Raw genomic sequence first — 14,059 nt, 5'->3', positions numbered from 1 at the left:
GAATCGGGGCTGGAATAGAGGCCCGAGGGCCCTTCGGTCCGGCCCCGTTCTGCCCTGCAGGAACTCACTCTCAGCCATCGAATCGGGGCTGACGCATTAAAAGTGTTGGAAATCGAATTGAACAAACGGCAACAAATATTGAATACATATTGTAACGGAGGGAAAAGAGCTAAACAAACAATTGTGATACAAACCACAAAAAGAGGGAGGAATGGGCTTCTCAATATCAGAGGACATTATGAGGCTAATCCACTGTGATCTGTGATAGAAGGTATTTTAGGTGCGATAGATTTAGAACTAGAATTAGATACAGAGAAAGTAGATATGGGAATATTGGATATTGTTTTAGGGAGTTTACTTAGAAAGGAATTAAGATACTTATGAAATTATATTAGAAATATGGAGTAAATATAACAAAGAGTTAATGACTGAAGATTCAATAATAACACCAATAATAATGGAAAAGCAATTTCCAAACAATTTGCAAGAATTGTTAGATAAGGAGTTAAAGGAAGGAAAATAGATAGAAAAGTGGTTGGATGTAAGGATAGAGAAGGAGACTATAAAGGAAAAATGTACGGGGATAAAAACCTCATGGTTTCATTGTCTGCAAATAGAACAGTGGATTAAAAACTGGAGGGAAAGGGAAAGGGAAAAGTATGCACAATTTGAACAAATAATTCAGAAAGGAAGAGAAATGGAGGAAAATGAGAAATCGAAAGGAATGAATAGTAAACTTTAGACAACGTTGATGGGAAAAAAGGGGGGAAAGAAAGGAAAGTACTTTGAGAGGAATATGGGAAGAAGAATTGAGATGTAAAATAAGTGATAAGGAATGGATGAAATCTGGGAACAAAGACACTTGAAGAATTTATCGGTACGGATTAAGTAACATTATTATCAATTGATTTGGAAACGGTATTTGACGCCAGCAAGATTATATAATATTGATAAGAGTAACTCAAGAAATTGCTGGAGAGGTTGTCATGAAGTCGGGTCATGAATGCCTATGAGGCGGCCATGTAAGTATGTACCCAGAAATGGTGAACATAGAAATAGAAAGTATTATGAATACTGTATAAACATAGACAGAAGTCCAAATATAGTATTATTATCGTTATATAACTTAGAGAAATGGGGGAAAAGAAGGAAAAGATTTGGTAACGAGTTTGATTCCAGCAGCGAGGTCAATTATAACAAGATGTTGGGGGGGGGGGGGGGAAATAGATGTAGGATTGGTTTAAAGAGGTGTGGAAATTAGCAGTTCATGATGAATTGACATGCAAACAAAGTAAAAAAGGGATTATGGAAAAGAAGGGATTTTGATGGAATTTGGAAGGCATTTCTTGAGAAGAGAAGATGGAAGATGACTTCCATGAAAGAAATCTTAATAATAATAATAATAATAATAATAATAAAATGTTTTTAAGGGAATAATTGGGGAATACTTGCCCAAAGGGAACTGATTGAAATGATTGACATGCCCAAAAAGGAGCTCTAGGTCTCCCTAAGCGTGCTTCCAAGGGCCTCCTGCACATGGCTGAGCAAGAGCAACCCATCATTCGTTGCCCAAGGCTCCCTCAAGAACCAAGGAAGAGAGCAGGGAACTAGAAAAGAAGAAGGGAGGCTGCTGGGGGGCATTGGTCTGCTGCCTTTTTCCTTACAACAAGATACAAAGAGGCATCTGACGAAAAGGAACACACTGAATACAATAATGACATTTGTTCAGCCTTCTTTGAATCTTGAAAGGCACCCTAAAAATGCATGCTTATCTCGCTGGCCGCCCAGAGCCCCTCTCCTTGGGACATCTTTCCAGGCAACAGTGAGACCTTGGCCGGGCCCCAGCCATTCCTCCTCCTCCTCAACCTCCGCTCCCCTCTGGCCCCAGAAGCCCCCTTCGCCCACAGCCCTCTCCCCACACCCCCAACTCACAACCTCCCTGCCCTCACAGCCTAGCCTTCAGGGGCACTCTGGGGCCAAATAGAGACTTTGGGGCTGTCCTCCCTCCTATTGGTCCAAGATTTGCATGGCTCTGCCCTCGACCACGCCCACCATTCCTCTGAGCTTCAGGTCTCTCCTCTCCATTCCATGGCTGCTTGGAGGGAGGCGGAGCATCAGCGTCGAGGGAGGGACACAGCGCCACCGCCTGGTAATGCCACTGGAATTGCAAGTGAAGCTGAAGAAATTACATTTTCTCCTCTCTCCCCATTGGTCCCAAATTTGCATGGCCCCGCCCTTGACTCCCTCCCACCCTCTCCCCGATTTCCATTGGGTTTCTGTCCCTGGGAGGGAGGCGGGGCCTAGCCTTGAGTCTGGGAGGAGGGAAGCAGCGCCACCTGGAGGCAGGGAGGCTCTGCGCAGAAGAATGGCAGCTTCATGGAGACTGATTGATGATTCCCAGGAGTTCGCCTCCCTTTTGGGGTTCCCTTTCCTTTGCATCCTTTCCAGAGAAGACACACAATTGGAAAACAGACAACTGGTTACTTAAGTGACAAGATATGGCTGAAATGGAGACTTTAACAAATCTGATGCATGGGAAATCAGGAGAAGAGATCAATAAGGAATGGGAATTAGTCAATAAATATTGCAAAAATAGGTGGAAATAGAATGGAAACCGAATGATAAAATAAGAATAAAAGGATCAGAGGAACTGAGGAAGCCATAGGGAATACTGAAGTTAGCCAGGAACACAACAATAAGCAGAAGTGGAATTCATTTTGAAGGAACAACCGAACAATACAAACATTATCCACAGAAGTACAAAATGTGAGATATAAAAAGAAGGAGAAAACAGTAAGAATTGAGAAGTACTGTAGTTGATTTACTTATTCTAAGTACAGAAATTTCAGATAGCAGGATATAAATACAAATGTATAGAAGTAAGATTAGTAATTTGCATGGATATGATGTAATAATAATAATAATAATAGTAATGCTAATAATAATGGCCAGCCCTGGGGCCCATCATCCCCATGGGAGCCTGGAAAAGAAGAGGTCCTCGGGGAAAGGAAGCGAAAGGAAGAAAAACAAGGAAGGAATTGGATGATAGTAACATGCTTCATAACATGCTGTGTAAATTTACAGCACTTTATAAATAAAGGTTAATAATAATAATAATAATAATAATAATAATGACTGTCCTGGAATTGCCTTCTTGGGTTAAAGGAGAGGCATCAGGCCCTGTGTTTCAAGAAAATATGTTTTCATTAGGTCCATCCGTTCATATATATATACATATATATATATATATATATATATATATATATATACATACACACTAACAGACAGTGTAAGCATGAGTTGTCTTGGCTCTGCTTCCCAGAATTCCATAGCATTTAGGCATGACAGTTAAAGTGGTGTCCAACTGGACAATTTCTGCCGTGTGTTTTGACCACTGTTCCCCAAATCCCTCTTCACTTCTCCCTCAACCCTCCTATATTTAATAAATTAATACATATTTGCTGCTTCAGTCAATAAATATATTTAATAATAAATCTATCCTTACAGCTTCAGTCAATAAATGCATTTAATTATTAATAAATTCTTGCAGCTTCAGTCAATATACTTAATAAATTAATGCATATATTCTTGCAGCTTCAGTAAATAAATATATTTTAAAAATTGTTAATACATTCTTGCAGTTTAATAAATATATTTAATAATAAATATATCCTTACAGCTTCAGTCAATAAATATATGAAATATTTTTAATTTTTAATTTCTTCGCCTGAGCCAGAGCTTTGGAATGGAATTCCCATCATCCTCTGTCCCTCAGGGGCCTTGGCCATGTTTTCACCGGGGGATTATGGGACTTGTAGTTCCAAAGCCTCCCAGTCCTTCTTCTGGAGCGCCCTCTGGTGGCGGAAAGAGGCCACTCCTGCCGCGTCCTCTGCGCCTCTCTCTCTCTCTCAAAGCCAGGAAAGCGCCTCCTGCCTTGCTCTCTGCCGCCCTCCTGTGGCGCCCTTTGCACACTGCAGCAGGCTTCATGGCTAAATTTCAAATACTGTACACTTTCAGATCAGCTATAGACATTTCAGTTTCCGTCAACCAATTGGGGAATCCTATCCTATGCTATCCTATCCTGTCCTGTCCTGTCCTGTAAATATATTGAGCTTCAGTCAATAAATCTATTTAATAAATTATTAATACATTCTTGCAGCTTCAGTCAATAGATATATTTAATAATCAATATATTCTTACAGCTTCAGTCAATTAATGCAGAGCCACAGTTAACAAGCCCCAAGCGTCAAAGGATAAACGGATAGTTAGTAGCCGTTCGTGTGATAACTAGGAATTTATTCAAACCATGGTTTCTAATATTCAGACAAAACACGAAACGGTGGTTTGTCGTAAATGGAAGTTTCAAGCATCCTTTCTTCCCCAGTACAAAACGTTGTGGTCTCCATCGTCCTTGCTTTGGTTAAATCTCTATGTTTTAATCCAAGTCCGCACAACTATACTTCTCCCAAGTGTTCTAGTCGCAGGAGCCATCCTTCCATCCGTCGCGCCAACGCTGGTCTACAAGAGAGCAGTCAAACACCGGCTTCCTCAGCTTCTTATTCACTTCGTTGTGAAGCCGGCAAAGCCACCGCGTCAGATTGCGCCTGTTGGAGACGTCCGGCTGGTTTCGTTTTATTCTGCGTACAAAGGGAAAACAGAGAGAGAAAGGGAAGTAATGGGTTCATTCTGCCATCTGAGTCCCCTGATCCCCACAGAGGGATCAAACTAGCCTACATTCATGGCACAAGTAGACACAAACTGAATTAAATCCATCATCGCCACCCAGAAAAGAGGCAGAGAAGTCGTGCATTGGAAGCTGACTGACCATCTCAGTCCCTTCTACCAGTTTCTTTGCCTGCTTTTGCTCAGAATTTCTTCTCCGAATTTTGGTAAATTCTGATCAAACGTGAACTGAAACAATTTTGTCACCAACCCACACTTTGACACATCTCTGCTGCTCACGTCTTGATGTTTTTGGTTGGAAACAACTATCACAACTAAGGAAAGCCTTCCATTTCTCATTCCTGGCATTCGTAATAATTTCTCAGCTGGGTTCTTAGGGCATTAGAGGTCTTAGAGCAGTGATGGAGAACCTTTTAGAGACTGAGTGCCCAAACTGAAACCCAAAACCCATTTATTTATTGCAAAGTGCCACATCCCTCTAGATTTCTAGTGACAAACTCTAGTGAACTCTGTGTTGGGACGATGGTGGTGTGCCCACAGAGAGGGCTCTGAGTGCCACCTCTGGCATGCGTGCCATAGGTTCGCCACCACTGTCTTAGAGGCATGCTAATAAAAGGGTGGAATAAAAGGGGAAAGATAATGAAATGCAGTCACAAGACTATCAGACAAGTCTGACTTCCATCTTGCCTCCATTATGAAGAGAAATGCATCCACAGCCACTTGAGGCTGGTTAAAACACAAGACTCTTAATCTTCACCCTGTTCGAAGGGGTAGATCCAGTATTTTCAATCCCATCTTGCTTTAGGGCTCAAATTTCATGAAACAAACATTGGTCTTTCTAGATGCCAGTAGCTACAGAAAAGGACAGATAGCTACAACAAAATCCTACCATTTTGGTCCAAGTAGATATGGAATAGATAGATAGATAGATAGGGAGAGAGAGAGAGAGAGAGAGAGAGAGATAGATAGATATAGAGGCAACACCAACAATCCTCTGTTGAGTTCAATAGAAAGTGGTTTCTGTCTAGTTCAAGAGAGGGGATCCAAATTGGGCAAGCATGATCCCTTTTACCAGAATGAACTGGGCTAGTGAAGAAAAGGCTTTCTGGGTTTCATAAAATGCATTCTCCGGCACAAGTAAAGTTAGCAGAAATTCAGTCTATAGATGCCTCCTGACAATCTTATGTGTGCAGGTATAACCAGCCCATGTGCACACAGGCATAACACAGGAATGCAGAAAGCACACCAAAAAATGTGTCACTGTGTGCATACAGTACTTCAACCTTAAGTTCAGGAAATGCAAGTTTTGAGCCTCAGAAGAAAGAAGTGTGGGCTGAACAAACTATCCAAAGGACTGAGAAAAGTGTTTTGCACATCACTTGTGGCAAGCAAAACCCAACTCAGTTATACAAGAGACTAACTGTGGCAGAATTAAGCCAAACAAAGCCTCCTTAATTTGTATATTGCAAACAGGGCACAGAAATGGGTTCTTGTTGGTGGTGCAAAATTTCAGTCCCTCTTAATGCTAAGGACACATTAGTCCTGCTCATACTGAATGAAAAGAAAGATAAATGACCCTCACCTTTTCCTCAGTTCTTTTGCACACTTTTCACAAGGGAAAACCCTAGAAAACAAATGGATGAACTGTGTCATTTCCTGCTGCTTGGTCTTACTGGGCCGCTCCTGGTAATACGCTGCCATTGTATGAAGGAAGGCCCATGAACATCGTCCCAGTTGTTCCCGATCCAGAGGACAGTTGGCGGGGTACTCTCCTCCTTTGTCTCCCGTTTCCTACATAGAGAAGAATATATGCTTATGAGCAACAAGGCATGTGTTTCAACAAGGCATAACCCTCCATTTTAGCATCACTGTGTTAAAAAAAAAGGTAGCCACCAAACCTGTTCATCGTATGCTGGCAAGGTAAACGTAACCCCATTAATGTGTGGCTCGACAAAGCATGCGAAGTAAGCCATGCTGCATTATTGGGCCTTTGGTCACATATTTTGGGAGAGACAGAAGGCTGCAGTCATAGTTTTTCATTAAATTCCAAGGAAGCTGCCTCTGTACTGAACCAGCGTCGGCTGTTGTCAGCAATGGACTGGAGGAGGGCAAACAAACTGAAGCTTAATCCTGACAAGAGAGAGGTGCTGTCTTGGATAGGGTCACACTCCCCTCAAAATCTCAGCTTGTGCTCCTGGACTGAGCCTGGATGCCCAAGGGCCTCTGCAGCAGCTAGGAGTGCATTTGCGCAGCGTAAGCATGTGCACTGTTCCTTGAGACGCCAGGTCTGGCTATGGTGACACATGGCTTGGTTACGTCCCGATTAGACTACCGTAATACATTCTACACAGGGCTGCCTTTGGAAACTGTCTGGAAACCTTAGTGGGTTTAAAATGCTGCAGCCAGAATGCTGACCGGAGCCGGTTACATCATCATCATCATCATCATCATCATCATCATCATCATCATCATCGTATGTTTTATTTGTATTATCCCGCTTCTCCCGATGGATCGAAGCGGGATTACATCAGGGTATATAATACAACAATACAGATACAAATGCAATTACAAACAATTCCAGTAACAATGGTTAAAAACAAAGTATAAAAACAATCATCTACCTAAAAACATGCAATATGCAATCCTAATTAGCATCTTGAGGTACACTCCTGTTTGGGAATGATATTCTATTATAGAGAGTCAGGGGGGTATGCTTATTGGAAGAGGTGAGTTTTCAGCACCTTCTTGAAGGCCTCTAGGGTAGATATAAGTCAGATCTCTTCTGGAAGATTGTTCCAGTGCGTAGGGACCATGGCAGTAAATGCTCTTTGGTGAGTAGTTGTTAAGTCTCACCTTGGGATGCTCAAGTAGATACTTCCCAGTTGTTCTGAGAGTGCGGGGCAGATTGCGTAGGGAGAGGCGTTTCCTCAAGTAACTCGGGCCCAAGCCATGTAGGGCTTTAAAGGTAATAATCAACATTTTGTATTGGACCTGGAAGCAAATTGGCAGCCAGTGAAGAGATTTTAATACCAGTGTTATATGGTCTGACCTTGAGGTTCCAGCGACCAATCTGGCTGCAGCGTTTTGGAAAGCTGAAGCTTCCAAACTTGGTACAAAGGTAGCCCATGTAGAGCGCATTACAGAAATCTAAACGTGAGGTTACCAGTGCGTGTACTACAGTTTCAAGGTCCCCTTGAGCCAGGTAGGGATGCAGTTGGCGTATCAGCCGAAGCTGGTACCAAGCACTCCTGGCCATTGCATCCACTTGGGATGATAACTGTAAGGATGAATCCAGGAGTACTCCCAAACTGCGAACTTTGTCCTTCAGGGGAAGTGTGACCCCATCCAGGACCGGGTGACAAATTCCTCTGTCTGGATTTGGGGTACCTATCACAAGTACCTCTGTTTTCTCTGGATTCAACTTGAGTTTGTTTTCCCTCATCCATCCCATTACTGACCCCAGGCAGGCTTCCAGAGGAGAGATGCCATCCTTAGTCACTGTGTCAGTCAGAGACTTGGAGAGATAGATCTGGGTGTCATCAGCGTACTGATAACACCGAGCTCCATGTCTTCGGATGATCTCTCCCAGCGGCTTCATGTAAATATTAAACAGCATGGGGGGCAGGATGGCGCCTTGAGGGACACCAGATGTTAGCTCTCTTTGATGAGAGCAACAGTCCCCCAGCCTCACCATCTGGAATCTTCCCGAGAGGTAGGACCGGAGCCACTGGAGCGCAGTGCCACCGATACCCAACTCTCTCAGGCGTTCCAGAAGGATACCATGGTCGATGGTATCGAAGGCCACTGAGATGTCCAAGAGCACCAGCAGGGTCACATTTCCCCCATTGATGCCCAGACAGAGATCATCGACTAGGGCAACCATGGCAGTCTCAACTCCGAACCCCGCCCTGAAGCCAGTTTGAAATGGGTCCAGATAATCAGTTTCATCCAAGGCGGCTTGGAGTTGGAAGGCGACTGCCCTCTCGATCACCTTGCCCAAGAATGGTAGTACGGAGACTGGTCTATAGTTACTCCTCAGCAGGGGATCTAGGGAGGGTTTCTTCAAGAGTGGTTTCACTATTGCCTGTTTTAAGGCAGATGGAAATATACCCTCCCGAAGGGATGCATTAATTATAAGGTGTAGTGAAGTTTTTATTGCAGCTCCTCCCTGGACAGTCAACCAAGATGGGCAAGGATAAAGCTCTATTTATAAATGTGTGTGTATGTGTGTGTGTGTGTGTATACATATATATACAATATTTTTTAAATATGTGTGTGTGCGTGTGCATACTCACACATCCATCCATATTTATATATTTGTTTCTGACACTTCGCCAGCATTTGTGCCTGGCATCTTCAGAAAACCTGTCTCCTCTGAAGATGCCAGCCACAAATGCTGGCAAAACATAAAAAACAAACCCTTCTCAAACATGGTCATGTAGCCCGAAAAAAACCCACAAAAAACCCCTATGAATGCTGGCCATGAAAGCCTTCGACTTCACATCTTAACCTTCTCTGCTCTGGGCTAAACATACCCAGCTCCCCCAGTTGCAATTCCTAATATTAGGCTGGAATCTCTTTTCCTGCAGCTTGCATCCATTGCTCCATTGGGTCCTAGTCTCTGGAGCAGCAGAAAACAAGCTTCCTCCCTCCTCACTATGGCATCTCTTCAAGTATTTAAACAGGGCTCTCATATCACCTCTTAACTTTCTCTTCTCCAGGCTAAACATCCTCAGCATCTCCCTAAGGCATTCCTCATAGGCCTTTATGGTTTCCAGACCCTTCACCATTTTGGTGACCTTCCTTTGGAGACATTTCCACCTTGGTCCACCTCCTTCTTGAAAAGTGGTGCCCAAACTAGGTGAGGCCTGACCAAAGCAGAACAAAGTGGTGCTATGGCTTCCCTCCATTTGGACACTATGCTTCCATTGTGCCCTAGCAGACAACACATTACCTTTGGTTTCCTTTTCTTTGCACGTTTCTTCTTTCGTCTTGGAGGTGCTTTTTTTGCCCTGGAGGTTCTTTGCTGGAGAAAGTCGGTGAGGATAAAGAGCGGTGGCCTTGGGCAGGCGTTTTTTTCGGGTGCCTGGGAAGACTTAGCCTTGCTCCGGGTGAAGTAGGGCAGCACATGAGGGAGGCTGCTGGCGCCCGAAGATGTGGAAGGCTCTGCAACGTTGGGACACTGGTTCTTCCTTGTCTTCTTCTTCAAATACAAGATGAGCATCACATGTTTCTTTTTCCTCTTGCCACTTTCATCCGCCGACATCCCAGCCATGGGAAGGGTGCTGACCAGACCTGGCCATTCAAGCGGGGTCAGAACTGGAAAGTTCAAGTGACACTACATCCAAGGAAAGGGATGGATCAAACTCTTTCTGGGATATTAAATGTACCAGCAATGATCAAGCTCTAGTCATTCCCAAAGCAGTGTGGTGCCCTTGAAGTGTCTGGACCCATGCGCTGCTCTGCCCCATTGCTAAGGTGACATAGGTCACAATGGGCCTTTGGTGCATCTTGTCAGCACTAAAGTCAGGGCTGAAACAACAATGAAGCCTTGAAATGCATGCCCTGAAAGAAACACATGCCCTGAAAGTACACTTCTCCCTGAAACTCAGGTAAAATCAGTCATTTTAAAACAGATAGATAGATAGATAGATAGATAGATATAGATATAGATATATACTTTAAAAATCACATCTTACCATATTTTCACCTTGACCCTATGAGACGTGTAAATACAACCAGGCTTACAAAAATGCTGAGGGGGGAAATGCTACTTTAGAGACATATTTAATCTTAACTGGTTGTGTCTTGCTTAGTCTAAAGAAATACAACAGTTGAAAAGCAGACATATGATGAGAAGGGATCAAATCCAATTATGTTTAGGTGAATTTAGCCAAAGCGATTTTGTATTACTTATATACTTGATAACCTGAATGAGGTCTGCATGACTAAACAACTAGTTTGGAATACACTGGTGCCTCGGGATACGAAATGATCGGGTTACGAAATTTCCGGGATACGAAAAAGTTGGATTGGCAAAAACTGTTTCGGGTTACGAAATATTTTTCGGGTTACGAAATTCATTTCGGCGCGAAATTCAAATGCTGCAAAGTGCAGCTATAGGCTTTCCAGTGCTAACGGAAAGCCTTTTCGGGTTACGAAATATTTTTCGGGTTACGAAAGGAATGGCGGAACGAATTAATTTCGTAACCCGAGGCACTAGTGTATAAGTACAAGTAGAACAACAAGTGTTCAATTGTTAACAGATAATCTAAAAGCCCAAGCGATAGAAATAAAAGTTAGTTTGCTAGATTGGAAGCAACGAATGGAGACTGTGAGAACGTTTTCTGTCATTGTATCTGTTGTTATTGTTAGGGTTTGTTTGTGAGGATGTCTTGTAGTATGTGTTTGACTGACTGGTTAATGTTTTTATATGTACTATTTTTAAAACTTAATAAAAATTATTATTTTAAAAAAATACCACCAGGCTGTGTGTATGATCTTGTAACTTAAAAGGTCCAAGGGTCCCTTGGTATCTGCTGGGGTTCAATTCCAGAAACCCCAGCGCATACCAAAACCCATGGATGCTCAAGCCCTCTATTAAATACAATGGGTAGTAAAAGGGTGTCCCTTATCTCCAATAGCAGGATCAATGTTTTGTGTAATATATACCAACCTTCTCCCAAGGCCAGGACTCAGGGCGGCTTACAACATTAAAAAAAACACCATACAGTTAAAATAGAATTAAATCACTGCAATAATTAAAATGAATTCAATGCTAAAATTAAGTTTAAAAAGATTAAATTGCTGGTCCGTTGGGCCTGATGCTGGCCTTTCCACATCTTCATTGATTCCACAATCCATCATCCTTCCTAGAAATGGTGTTAGTTACCAACATGTGCTTTTGATGGATCCCAGGTTGTTGCCCCAGAAAACCTTGCAGGGAATACTTTGCATTGGAAGAATTGAGATCTGAGTGGCTGGAGAGGGTTTGGGGAATGTCTAGCGCTGGACCGGCGCTAATGACAAGGCAAAGTCCACCACGAGCCAAAGACAGCCATTATCATTATTATTACTTCTTCAGAAGTAAACACATATTAGCATTGGTTCCATTCAGGGGCTCTCTGCAAAGAGAAAAGCTCCCCTTGTTTTACCTTCGGCCCACCTGTCGCAACAACATCCACTTGCCTCTCCACCGGAGCTTGGGAGGATTACTTCTTTTTGGACTGTTTTCAAAGAAGCTGCTTGAAAGGAGAGGGAAATGGAATCTGGCAACAACAGTTTTATATTTGAGCATCACTTTTCATGGATTACAAGCCCAGAGTGCAGTGTTTGAGTCTCCGTCCTCAATGTGGCGTCCCAAAGATCTCCAAAGAAGGAGACTCCACCACTTTCTGAGGGATTCGAACAGCCTTACTGTCAGAAAGTTCCTCCTAGTTTTTTGGTGGAATCTCTATTCCTGTAGTTTGCATTCACTGTTCCATGTCCTAGTCTCTGGAGCAGCAGAAAACAAGCTTGCTCCCTCCTCAATATGACACTCATATTACCCCTTAACCTCCTCTTCTCCAGGCTAAACATCCCCAGCTCCCTAAGCTGCTCAACAGAGGACTTGGTGGTTCCCAGACCTTTCACCATTTTGGTCACCTTCCTCTGGACATGCTCCAACATCTCCACATCCTTCCTGAATTGTTGTGCGCAGGACTGGATGCAATATTTCAGGTATATACTTCTACTGATGCAGCCTAGAATTGGGTTGGCTTTTTTAGCTGCTGCATCAAGTGCTGGCTCTTAATCTCTCACCTTGTCTCCCCCTTAACCTTCTCTTCTCCAGGCTGAACCCACCCATCTCCCTAAGCTTCTCCTCATTGGGCTTCGGGGTTTCCAGATCTTTCACCATTTTGGTTGCCATCCTTTGGACATGCTCCAATGTCTCCACATCCTTCTTGAATTGTGGTGCCCAGAAGTGGACCCAACATTCCAGGTGAGCAGAACAGAGTGGCGCTATGACTTCCCTTGATCTAGACCAGTGGTTCCCAAACTTTGGTCCTCCAGGTGTTTTGGACTTTGGCTCCCAGAATCCCTGTGGGCCAAGATAGTTGGGGAAGTTCAAAACACTTGGAGACCCAAAGTTTGGGAATGGCTGATTTAGACTCTATGCTCACGCAGCCTAGAATTGCATTGCCTTGTTTTTTTTAGCTGCCACCTTTTGATTCTGGGCCACAGAGAAGAAGGAATCAAATTCAAAGAGGCGGCTGGGGAAAAGGCCAGCCACTCCTCCGTCTCTCCTCTACTAAATACTTTGCCTGTGGGAAGCAGGTCCTTCAAAGCATTCCAGTCTGGTGCGCACCTGCCAGCGAGAGAAGATGAGCATCTGCAGATTCCCAGTTGATGTGAAAGCCATGGGTTTGCTGGAGCATGATGCCAAAGAGAAGGTAGGGCAGATGCATTCCTTTTGCTTTTATATTCAACAGCTGCAAAGGGAGGGAAGCAGGGCAGGAGGGGATCTCGGGACTCCCGATGAACGGCTTTTATAACAATTGCTTGCTATTGATATCCATCGATGGACATTTGCTGCAAAATAAACTTAAAAGAAGAAGACAACAGAAACATACTTCATCTGGAGTTTTCCAGCACGGCTGATTTTAAGGCAGGAAATGTAAATTCCATCTTGCAGTATGTCCTCTGTGTCCATGGATTTTTAATCCACGGATTTCAGATTGAAAATATTCAAAGATAATATAAAATCCCAAAAGCAAAACCTTCTTTTGCAAGCAAGCCTTCTGTTCTGCTCTCCTTTCCCCCCAGATCTGTATGTTTTCGGTGTCCTGGTCAGACCAAAACCTTGTCCTCGTCTACAGGGCATTTGAAGAATTTAAGAAACTCCATGTAAGTTTTGAGCGAACGGATTCAAAGTCAGGAGCAACTTTCCTTATTCTTGGAAAAGAACAGTATGACTCATTTCTTTTTGGTTTTGCTCATCCTCTAGAAAACGCTGAAAAGAAAATTCCCCATTGAAAGAGGTTTGCTGAGGAGCTCTGACCGGACTATCCCCAAGTTTCCAGGTAAAATGGCCAGGGAGGCCTTTTGGTGTTTGGTTTCTTTCCCAAAACCCCTCCAGAATTATGCTGTATGCAACAGATGAGAAAAGATTCCACCTGAAAAGCTTACAGTCATACTTGGAAGCAGTGTTTTTGGTGCAAAGCTCAAGTATGACTTCTCTGGCCCTGGTAGAAACCAATAACACCAGTACGCCAATCTCATGGCTGTCTGGAGGAAAATGCAATATTAATTGGGGTCGTTTAGCATCTTTAATTTGCCCTGTTTCACCCCATGCTAAGGCTCCATGTCAGGGGTTGGCAACTGGGGGATGCATTGG

At 43.4% G+C, this 14,059-nt stretch overlaps 2 protein-coding genes across 2 annotated transcripts in view; one reads left to right on the top strand and one right to left on the bottom strand.

The window, feature by feature from the left end:
* Positions 1-4,032: 4,032 nt before the first annotated feature.
* On the bottom strand, positions 4,033-10,093 carry LOC121914622 (FAD-linked sulfhydryl oxidase ALR-like). Its single transcript, XM_042438189.1, has 3 exons — positions 9,638-10,093; positions 6,266-6,474; positions 4,033-4,637 (listed from the first exon to the last, which is right to left on the bottom strand). Exons 1-3 carry the CDS (start codon positions 9,956-9,958, stop codon positions 4,475-4,477), a joined length of 693 nt encoding a protein of 230 aa, XP_042294123.1. The 5' UTR covers positions 9,959-10,093; the 3' UTR covers positions 4,033-4,474.
* A 2,916-nt stretch (positions 10,094-13,009) lies between these two features.
* Positions 13,010-14,059, top strand: part of NOXO1 (NADPH oxidase organizer 1) — a 6,190-nt gene continuing 5,140 nt past the window's right edge. The window contains exons 1-3 of the mRNA XM_042437873.1: positions 13,010-13,115; positions 13,489-13,569; positions 13,670-13,745. Of these exons, the coding sequence (XP_042293807.1) occupies positions 13,047-13,115; positions 13,489-13,569; positions 13,670-13,745 (226 nt within the window). The 5' untranslated portion in view covers positions 13,010-13,046. The remainder of the gene's footprint in view (positions 13,116-13,488; positions 13,570-13,669; positions 13,746-14,059) is intronic.

The sequence above is a fragment of the Sceloporus undulatus genome, chromosome 8 (genome assembly GCF_019175285.1).
Source record: "Sceloporus undulatus isolate JIND9_A2432 ecotype Alabama chromosome 8, SceUnd_v1.1, whole genome shotgun sequence".
Taxonomy (NCBI): Eukaryota; Metazoa; Chordata; class Lepidosauria; order Squamata; family Phrynosomatidae; genus Sceloporus; species Sceloporus undulatus.
The sequence above is the reverse complement of the archived record's forward strand: the minus strand, read 5'-3'. Positions and strand labels throughout refer to the sequence as shown.

What these genes read in the sequence shown, in the direction of transcription:
- LOC121914622 (XM_042438189.1), bottom strand. Translation starts at nt 9,958, where the DNA reads ATGGCTGGGATGTCGGCGGATGAAAGTGGCAAGAGGAAAAAGAAACAT. An exon ending in CAAAGAAAAGGAAACCAAAG is followed by an intron (nt 6,475 to 9,637) that starts GTAATGTGTTGT and finishes TTCTCTATGTAG; the next exon opens with GAAACGGGAGACAAAGGAGG. An exon ending in GCAAAAGAACTGAGGAAAAG is followed by an intron (nt 4,638 to 6,265) that starts GTGAGGGTCATT and finishes CTTTGTACGCAG; the next exon opens with AATAAAACGAAACCAGCCGG.